At 42.0% G+C, this 10994-nt stretch overlaps 1 protein-coding gene across 1 annotated transcript in view; it reads right to left on the bottom strand.

Annotated features, from left to right (window-relative positions):
• Window positions 1-642: 642 nt before the first annotated feature.
• Window positions 643-10994, bottom strand: part of LOC134071210 (gamma-aminobutyric acid receptor subunit gamma-3-like) — a 50793-nt gene continuing 40441 nt past the window's right edge. The window contains 4 exon segments of the mRNA XM_062527833.1: window positions 643-1015; window positions 2633-2835; window positions 7460-7612; window positions 10037-10174. Coding sequence (XP_062383817.1) covers window positions 725-1015; window positions 2633-2835; window positions 7460-7612; window positions 10037-10174 — 785 coding nt within the window. The 3' untranslated portion in view covers window positions 643-724.

Raw genomic sequence — 10994 nt, 5'->3', positions numbered from 1 at the left:
GAGAAGGATATGATTGCTGAAAGAGCGGTCCATGACCAGAGTGGCAGACACGCTCAGTGTGTACTGTGTACCTTTATGTGTTAACATGTCACTCTCAGTTCACATCGGACTCTGCCGTCCTTCTGAGACCATTGCAGACCTACAGTATGATCGCTGTAACACTGACTGACAAACTGACACATTTCACTGCATTCTTTACTTTAGTAATGATATGCATGTGACAAATAAACCTCCTTGTATCCTTGTATCCTTGTACACTAATATTCAGAGTCCACTTCCATCTCCTGATACGTAAGTCAGCTCCTTGAAGAAGGCACTATGCATTTTGCAGAGACAAATGTGTGTTGAGTGAAGCAGATGTTTGAGAGACAAGTGGGTGAGGTCCTTCCCCCTGACTAGGTGTTGACAGAGATGACAGATGTTGGGATGGATGACATGTCGCTTCTTACTAAGAGATCATTTAAACCTTTTTTTTTTTTTCTCAACAGTCACCGAAACGGTGTAGGGGCAAGGCCTACACCAAAAGGTAGTCCAAGCACCCAGGATCTCATATCAAGGTCTGGTCTGAGAATTCAAGTTAAAAACAAATAAATAACACTTTGAATAAATAAAGATTACGCTCGAGTTCCACGGGTCCTCAGAGGGATCACAGTTTCTTCCTTTTTGAAGTCCAAATCAATACAGGGAGGGGTGGGGGGTGGGGGGTGAAATCATTATCCAGCTCCTAAAGATAGAGGTAACCCACCCAGTAGACAATATTGAACAGTATAAATGAGGTGGGAAAGAAGACCCGGGAGTAGGAGTCGAGCTCGTTGATGTCGATGTGGATGCGTCCTTTGCGCCAGTCCCCGTCCTTGCACTCCTCATAGCAGCAGAAGAAGCTCTTGCAGTCCTTACCGTCCAGGCACTCGTAGAGGCAGGTGTCGTCGTACTCCTGCCAGTACATAGAGTTGTTGAGGGTGATGAGGGTCGGCGAACAACTCAGGGATGGGTTGAGGCTGAGCGAGGAGTAGGCCTGGGGACAGTAAATGTAAAGTTTATTTGGCCTCATCTGTTATGGAGAAGCCATTAAAGGGGAAGGGGAAAGGGGAAGTTGTCTTTGCCATATGAGCTGAAAATACAGTTGGCTTGTTGACTGGAAATGTAATAATGAGCCTTATCTGTTATAGAGAAGCCATTTTGATATGGAGAAGTGGTATTTGCCTTAAGAGCAGAAAATGTAAACGACAAAGGATTTTTTTTAGTACATCTGCTACATCAATGTCATTATATTGTCATCACCAGATAATTTCACAGATATTTAAGAATGCTTTCTGTTTTCAGCCTCTATCCTCTTTGAACCATTCCTGAGTTCTTGCATTTGTCTTTACAGGTGCCTCTTTATCTCTCTCTCTCTCTCTCTCTCTCTCTCTCTCTCTCTCTCTCTCTCTCTCTCTCGCTCTCCAAAGACTTACAGTATAGTGCTGGTTAGAGTTGCTTCTCATTTGCCCAATAAAGATGGAGTGGAGCCTACAGTATATGAATTGAACCTTCACAGTGAAAAAAGTTCTTTCTATGACTGTAGCCTCTGGGGATTACACCTGTGACCTTTGAACCCTTTCAACAACGGAAGCCTCCTGGATGCTCCCCCTCGCGAGTCCATGAGTGAGCGCGAGGTGCGAGCGGACGAGATGGAGAGCGCAGAGACGGGAGACGGGAGACGAGGAACGCTGTCATGCATTAAATCTTTGCAGCATGCAAAATCCCATCCGTAGCCCAGCGGGGAGCTGTCTACCACAGCCCGCGAACGATACCATCTGCCATGTGTTCTCTCATCCACTCAAAGTGATCCGAGAAGAAATGTGTGCATGAATGTGTGTCTGTGTATATGTCTGTGTGCGTGTGTGTGTGCGTGTGTGTGTGTGCGTGTGTGTGTGTGTGTGTGTGTGTGTGTGTGTGTGTGTGTGTATGTGTGTGTGTGTGTGTGTGTGTGTGTGTATGTGTGTGTGTGTGTGTGTGTGTGTGTGTGTGTGTGTGGGTGGGTGGGGGGGAATAAAATTTCACTTTCTGCTTTTCTACAGCTGAGTAAAGTGAGGAGGGTTCCTTTTTTGCCGTTAGAGCCATCACTCTTCCAAACCAAGTGTGCAACCCAGCCAGCTTACCCCGATGTATCTTTCCACGCATGCCCTGAAAAACCCTGGCGGTGTCACATGTCCCCAAACTTACCATGAGGCTAATCTGAGATGAGCTAAACATCTCCTACTATCTGGTGCTCTTCTCTCGAGAGTGCCAGAGTGAAAAAAATGAAAGAGTAGGTACATGTGTGTGTGTGTGTGTGTGTGTGTGTGTGTGTGTGTGTGTGTGTGTGTGTGTGTGTGTGTGTGTGTGGCTGTGTGTGTGTGTGTGTGTGTGTGTGTGTGTGTGTGTGTGTGTGTGTGTGTGTGTGTGTGTGTGTGTGTTTATGTGGAGGGGAAATGCACATTAAAATATTTAGCATATCCTTTTTTTAAATGAATGCATCCTTGAAGAATTCAGACTCTTAGCTGTGTGTGTGTGTGTGTGTGTGTGTGTGTGTGTGTGTGTGTGTGTGATGACTGCATGTGTAAAGACTAACATCTAGGCTTCTCTTGGAGCTCCGCGCTTCCTCGCTCACCGGCCTCTCGGACTTGGCTCCGAACTTTGGCTTCTGGGCGCGGTAGCAGTAGTAGTTGAGGAAGGCGTACTCCATCAGCGAGGCGAACACGAACAGGAAGCAGACGGTCACAAAGAGGTCCATGGCCGTGACGTAGGAGACACGGGGAAGAGATGTCCTCGCCACAGTGCTCAGTGTTGTCATGGTCAGTACAGTAGTGATTCCTGTCAAAATGTAACGTTAATGTAATGTTAGCACTACAGCAGATTTCGGTAACACTTTATTTTAGCAAACACATGTTAGCTATTAATACATAACTACGGTAATATGTGTATGTATTATTGCCCAATAAGGTCTGTATTAAGCACCATTACACATCTATTATAACTTTATTCAACAATGTGTTATTCTTAATCAATAGGTCATTTATTCTTTGGTATCATTAATAGGCAACCAGTTAATCTTGATCTAAGGTTACTGATATATAGTATGGAGAGTTTACAGACGGAATCTGAATATGTGACATATAATGACTATAATAACTCATCAAAACAATGTATTCGAAGGCTATACATTTTCTATTTTGATCCATACTACGTATGAATAACATTAGATGAAGACCAACTACAGGAGTTGCTTATTCAGGATTTACCAAGAATAATTCACCTATTGAGTAAGAATAAGAAATGATTTAATAAAGACCTAATAAATGTGTACCTTATTGAGCACTAATACATGCACATATGAGTTATGCATTAATGGCTAACATGTGTTTGCTGATATAAAGTGTTACCCAGATGTTCATTATATTGGCCATTGCACTGTTTGTCAGTTTCAACATATGGGTGTATGTGTTTGGCAGACTATCACATTCTGTTCTCTGTTATGCTCTTCTTTATATTTTACAGCTTTTTTGGAAATGGGATGTAACAGTGATGGTACTCCTTTGCAGAAATGATTGTCATGACACTTTCCAATGCATCACACAGACACATTCTCACAATATGCTGCTGTCTTGAGTTGAAACCTGATGATTTGCAGAACACCACACACACACACACACACACACACACACACACACACACACTGAGTAAAGGGTTTGAAAGCAAACACTGGGATCTGACTGTGAGAGTTATAGGGTTACAAGTGTGTTATTATGCAGATGTTGCTGAAGTACATTTAATCGGCATGGCTTTTTGGGATGTCTTGAGCTCTCAAAGACTCCCTGAGCAAAACGGCACACATTCAATGTGTGTGGGTTATGTCACTGTCAGATTGCATGTTTACACCAAGATCCGGTTTTGATTGACAATGCAGTTTACTTGAAACGTCTTTCTGTGATTTTTTCCTTCGTGGCCTCCTACTGGGTGACTGGAAGGCTATGATTTAAACAAGCCCACCCATCACTACAATCCCATCAATTTCTGTCAATCATGAAACATATGACAGCGCACACACACACACACTTGGAAACAATTTGAGGCTCCAAAAGCTTTCAAAAAAAGTCTTGAGATTCAGTTTACAGATCACTAAACATAAGTCGAAGCGTATCAAGGGAGGTAATAGCATTAGTCATTATTCCGGAGCTTTGTATTGTGACAAATCTCATGTAAGCTGGTACTTTAATAAAGTGTCTCTTTGAACATTTCTCATCAAAGAGTTGTGTTCTGTGAACCTGTCTCGTGTTTGTTCATTGAATTGATCTATTTCATCCAAAATAGATTAATTGTAACTTTTTGCTCCAATTGCCCATGCCATTTAAGAAAATGAGATTCGGTCATTTAGAAATGAGTTTTTGGTGCCTAGGTATACCTCACTTAGATATGCTAGTGGAAGGGAAACACTTTGATCTCATCCGTTGCACTACAGTTGGATATTGAGTGACCCACTTTGACTCATAATCATATACTCCTACTAGGTCGGGGTGTGCCATGTATAAACTCTCACGCAGTTATTCCTTACCAGTGGTCACTTCTAAGTCTCAAAAAGAAGGATTGATTTGACTTGACTGATCTTCACGTTTCCTTCCTCCTTTCATCCCTCCTTCTTTCATCCTTCTTTCTTTCCTTTCTTCCTTGTGCCTGTCTGCTCTGTCTCTCCAAGACTGATTTTTTTTAACTCCCTCTTTGTATATCAATAGCTGAGCAACACACCCCAGCAGCCTAAGACTGTACATGAATGCCATGAAATGTTCTCCTAAGCATTGAGTGCATAGCTGAAGTTTATACTATGTAGTAGTCACAAGCTCGCGGTTTTGCCTAAAATAGGTGCACTGCAATATAACAACATAACAGTTACGTGGTCAATTATGTCAGTGTGAAAAATAAAGTAGGCCCCGGCAGTGGCGCAACTGGCTGGGGCACCTGCACCGTACGCTGGCGATCCGGGTTCGATTCCCGCCCCGTGGTCCTTTCCAGATCCCACCCCGACTCTCTCCCACTCACTTCCTGTCATTCTCTCTACTGTCCTGTCCAAATAAAGGCATAAAAAGCCCCAAAAAAATAATCTTTAAAAAAAAAAAAATAAAGTAATGACTTATACAATAAGTCATAGCTCCTGGTAAGTAACTAGTGGGCCATGAAATGTACCAGTGGCTATGTGAACCAGTGGCTATGTGAATATTTTTCTCTAATGCCCTGATGCTTTCTTTTTTTCCCCTCAACCTCTGACAGCGGTTTTGTGTCACAAAGATACATCAGTTTGTGGAATGAAGAGGAAGGGAGAAAAAGAGTACTGGTGGCAGGAAGGAAGGGCTTGGATGAACGATTATCAAACAAAAGTTGCCAGGGCAGCAGATATAGCCGATCAGTGATCAACGGGGGTGTCAGTGCGGGCGAGGCAGAGGCAGAGGTGGGCCGGCCCTGCGACATTTCTTAGCAGCCCCAAACCCCCTACATCTGATTTAGGGGTGGGGTGAGGTGGGGTGGGGTAGGGTGGGGTGGGGGGGGGGCTGCTTGTGAATAGAGAAATGTGCAAATCCCGACGTCCGCCCACACGAGCACAATTTATTGAACATCTCATAGATGCCTCTCAGGAGACGGTCGAAACGAGAAGATGTTTTCCAGTGGGTTGCCATGGAGACTAGCGGGACAAGTCTATTTCGAGCCGGGGCGTTTCACACTCAATCCCCCCCTCTCTCTATCCCTCTCTCTCTCTCTCTCTCTCTTTCTCTCTCTCTCTCTCTTTTTCCCCTCAGACTGCTGGACCGAAGTCATTACTCTCACCTGTTTGCCTGCTTTGGTCTGATACTTTTGACAGCACTCACTCAGATGGAGTTTCTGACGTAAACAGTAAACTCCGGACGGCAAGGCCAAAGCGGACACATCGGCTAGCCTGCAGAGCAAGAGCTGGACATAACGTCCTGTGACTTCGACGGGATATGAAAGATGGCCAGTAATGGATGTCAAATACCATGACACTGCACAGGAGATCATCTGGGTACCCCCCCCACACACACACACACACACAGTTGTCTCCTGAGGTATTTTTACATGAACAGGTGTGTTCACACAGAGTTTTGGTCAGTTTTCACAAAAGCGTCTTTTGAACTCCATCACATAAATGTATCCTTTCTGACAGTTATAGGCAGCAAACTGGACCAAATGATGACCTTTCCCTTTTAGTCCATTACTTGAGCTACACTTGAGCAAAATAGCAAAATGACTCTCATCTTAAACAAATTCTGTGATACAGTACAATTTGATAGAAAGAGCACCAAGACATTTTCTTGCGAAAAACGGGGCACTGTAATTTCCCTCACTATCTAGAAAGCCTCTTATCTCGAGGTTTGCACTCGTTTGGTGACCACAGAGGTCTGCCCAGCAATGTTCTTTGTTTGAGACCATAACACTTTCCTCAGAGAATAATGGTTTATCTTTTTTCCCCCCCTTCAGACAGCGGGAATTTGTTGACTGTTTTCAAAGGTGTCAAGTGTGTTAATGGCAAGCTCTGTTTGCATACATAAATATCTTTAAATAAATCTCTCCAAAAGAATAATAATGAAACACAAAACAGACCCACATTCCTTCAAATGTATAACTATATACAGTATGACGGCGGGGGGTGGAGGGTGGTGTATGTGTTGTTGGTGTCGAGTAACACCTTGGTATGACACATAATCATTGATGTAGCACTTTGCCGTGGAACAGTGTTACACTTGCTCAAATTCTGTATATACAGTAATTATTAGCTTTTTCTCTCAAGCCAATGCCACTCACGTTAAGGGAAAATACAATTGAATGAATTGTGTATGCAGAGATTTGGCATTTACTTACCCTTGCTGTCGATGATTGTGCTGGTTTACATGGACAAAAAGGAATTTGCATGCAATGGAGGGGAAAAGTAGCATGGAAATAAATAATACAAAAAATAATAATTGAATGAAATGTTCTGGCATTCTTAAAATAATTGAACAAATGAATCCATACATCATGAAATCAAAACATAATGCCTTGAGCATAAACAAGACAATTATGAGTGTGAGTGTTTAAACAATTGAGTGTACAATAAACAGACCCCAAACCACTTCTGTCCTATCTTGGTGAAATTATCATTAGTAGGCCTACTCTAACATGGAACAAATCAAGGACAGCGGTTGTTCTGCTTTTAAAACACGTGGAACAGTCATCATGGAAGATCGCCTTAATCCATTTTCTCAAACTGATATCTTTGATATTTTCAACTGTCATAATGAGTTTAACTAAATCCCACTCCAGCTGCAAGCCCACCTAATTGAACACTGGAGAAAACAGCCTTTGAACATGCAACGCGTGTGTGCATCCTTTTTTTTTTTTTTTCTTAATTCTTCGTCAGACTCGGGAGGAGATGGTAAAATTAGCTGTTCCTTACCCAGGGCTGTTCTTGCGGGAGCAGCGTCCTTATTGATCCAGAAGGACACCCAGGAGAGGACGACCGTGAGGATGCAGGGAATGTAGGTCTGGATGGTGAAGTAGCCCATGCGTCGACTCAGATCAAAGTAGACTGTCATCACCACATAATCGCCTGGACACAGCACAGGGACAGAAATGGGGAACGCTGAATCCTTAAATGACTCAAAAAAAATAGGCACAAGGCCTGATTTATTAAGACAACACTCTTGGGGTATTTTAAGGTATTTTTAAGGCAATATGTTATGTCGTTTCACATGCCAGCTGGTGGAATTACAAAATAACACCGCCTGATGTAATCCTACATTCCCTTGAAGGACACTGGTTTAAATTTCACTGTGCTAGTTTCACATTGCTAATTGTCAGATGAAATGAAGTGTACAGTAGAATTTGCAGGAACTTCATGTTTACATGTACTGTAAGTCATCTCATGCATGCTAAGTGACAGATGAAGGTTTGTCCACATGGGTGACAAGTGGTCTAGATCTAAGCCCTCAGTGTTCCACTTTCCTTGGTAACCACATGTCACTCTCCCCCACTACTGTACAGTACCAAAGGCACGACAGGATGTTGTTAAATGGTCATAAACACTACACTAGAACTACAGCGTCGAAACTAGAGCATCGACTAAAAACGTGGCAAATAAAAATCCCAACCTCCCACACTGTATGTCACCAACGTTGACAGAGTTCGATTACCTCTTCCACTTCTGCAGTGCTGTCACACGCTGTTTAATGCGATGCATAAAACCGGGTAGGAAGGCCCTAACACGAAGCAAGCAACTTGAAAAAGGAAGTGCGGGAGCATTCCATTGCAACAAATTGCACATACTGTACAAAGGGATTCACTTACCACACAAAACTGTCATGATTACTGTATACTAGTATGCGCAGAAACGAGATGAAACAATGCAAATCTACAGAATCTGTCTCGTCAGAAGTCAAAGAAATGCAAATTAATTACAGATATTTTTAGATCAAGACATAATCATCATGCAGAAGAGCTTTCTGAAACTCTCATTCCCCTTCCCTCTCCCTCCCTCCTTCCCTCTCTCCTCCCCTCCCAAAACAGTTTGCCTTGCACACAAATCTGGGTCTAGCTTTTCAACATGCACTCAACATTAACAATACAGTGTATTGCTGCTCTTGCACTTCAAGGTTTAGATCTGGACTGGGTAGAGGAAAGCGAGTGAGCATGAGAGTTCAAAAAGTGAACCCTAACAAAGCTCTGTCAATGTCACATAGAGTATGCTTCTTGAAAATAAGGTTAACTGAGGCTAATTACACCTCTAGGTAGATTAATACATAATGCAATCGTGAGCACTTTTCAAAACTTCATTAATTTTGAAAGGTGGTGGCGAACACATTAAAATGTATTACAGAAGTCATTTGAAGACTGGAGGAGCAATTGAAAGATTTCTCAAGAGACAAATAACAGGATGATTTCTTACATTGGCGTACAACCGTGACCAATTTTAGATGATAATGTCCATGCATTAATCTCAATTTCTATTTTCTATTTGCATATACACAAATGGGCAGTTATGGTCCAGAGAAATTGAACATGTAATTTATCATACATTAATTTCTTGTCAGAATGTTTTTTTTCCCAAATGCAGTCATTGCACATTATTAAGCAAATTACTCTGAAATGACCTTCACTGACACTAACATGAATATACTTTAAAGCTTAAACATGCCGAAGCATCGGACTTTATGCTGCAAACAAACAGCGGTGTATGTAGGCCAGTCTTAAAAGACATCATTGGCATTTCAACTGAATCTAGATCCGTTTGTATGCTCGGCTGGTGCAATTATTCAAATTTCATCCACTGGAGTGAAGTGGACATGACCAACTTTGGGAAGTGGATTTTTTTTTTATTATTTATTTTTTGTGTGTGTGTGTGGTTGGCCACAGCTGATTCGCTTAGCAATTAGCTTGGTAGAGGCTCGACTTCCTGTCCAGACAGCAGATGTACAACCTGCTGTCGCTTGGCTACAATGGTGAGGAGCCTGTCACGAGGCGATTCATTCACATCAAACTGAGAAAAGTGTCTTTCTCCAGATTCAAAGTGCCTCTGGCAGTTATCATTCTCACAGTTGTGTCCAATCATTTTGTTTTTGGTCACTGCATGAAATTTAGCAAATTGTCTTTCAGACTAAAGAGGTTCTGACTGACAGAGAGAGAGCTAGATGTAAGGTAATAGACGACATAATCATAAATGCTAATTTAAGACATGGTAAGAATTTGCTTTCACCTGTAATCATGAGGCACTTTACCAATTTTAGGATATTTTTAATGCTAATGTTAATGTATAGCAGGAAGACAATGTGAATGTTTAGCAACATAGAAGAGGATTCATCGACTGTAATTACTGACAGGAAATCATGGGAGCACATATTTTAACATTAAGTCAGGAATACTATAATTTTGTGTATGGTTAAGTGTAAATAAATCAATGCAATTAAATAAGAAATTGTAATTTTATTAAAAGTTGAGGAGATTCATATGAACAAACACTTAACAGAAGTAGGTCTACCTGCTGTTGTTGTCATGACGTCTGATGTGTTCCTGAGGCCCGTGAAATCAAACTGGTAGAGGCGCCAGGACTTCTGGTCAGAGAGATCAATTGAGTTCCTCTTCCACTTGTAAATCACCTCCTCTCGAGGGTAACCGTCTGTAATTACAGAGACGGGTGAGCCAGTAACCCCCCCAGCACACATCTAATGAAATATGACCCAGCCTCTGATGCTCGTGAGTTTAAAGAGAGCACCATTTATCACGCGCTGCAGGGATATTAATAAAAGGGGCCAAGGAAAATATTGAGGCTTTAATTATGATAATGATAATATGAGAACGTATTAGAAATAGCCTACATGGTGAGAGAAAATAAATAAATAAAGATCGAAAAAAAAGTACACGCATTTACACAGATGTTTTTGTAATTGTCATGTTAAAAGATCTCTGATGAAACCGGCCCTAAGGGCCAAACATGTTTTAATCTGTATAATCTAATGTAAACCAATCAGAATCAGCAATGCAATAGGGCAGGGCAGAGCTAAATGCTAGCTGTTAGCTATGTGGCTAACTAGCATGCTGACTTGCTCATAGTAAAATAATAATAAAAAAAAAAGCTGCACTGTTTCATGTGTAATGTTTAATGTGGGAGTGGAGTGGCCTGACATGTCATGTTGAGAGGTTCATTACTCAGTCAAACTTATCTCTTGGGCCATTACTGCTAATAGGCTCAAGTGAAGTGTGACAAATTAGCCTGCGGTGCCCACACTGTACTATGTTGTTAGCAACGCACAGCCAAAAAAAAAAAAAAGCACACAGCACACTTATCCAATCACATTCATAGGCATACACACACTCCTCCCCAACACACACACACACACACACAGCTGATGATTTGGCAAATGACTGACAGAGCAGGCTGAGATAACAACCCTGAAAGAACAAATGCTTAGGCTATGTCTTCACATCGGCTTACATGG

Source organism: Sardina pilchardus, chromosome 23 (genome assembly GCF_963854185.1).
Source record: "Sardina pilchardus chromosome 23, fSarPil1.1, whole genome shotgun sequence".
NCBI lineage: Eukaryota > Metazoa > Chordata > Actinopteri > Clupeiformes > Clupeidae > Sardina > Sardina pilchardus.
This window is presented reverse-complemented; position numbering and strand designations above follow the sequence as displayed.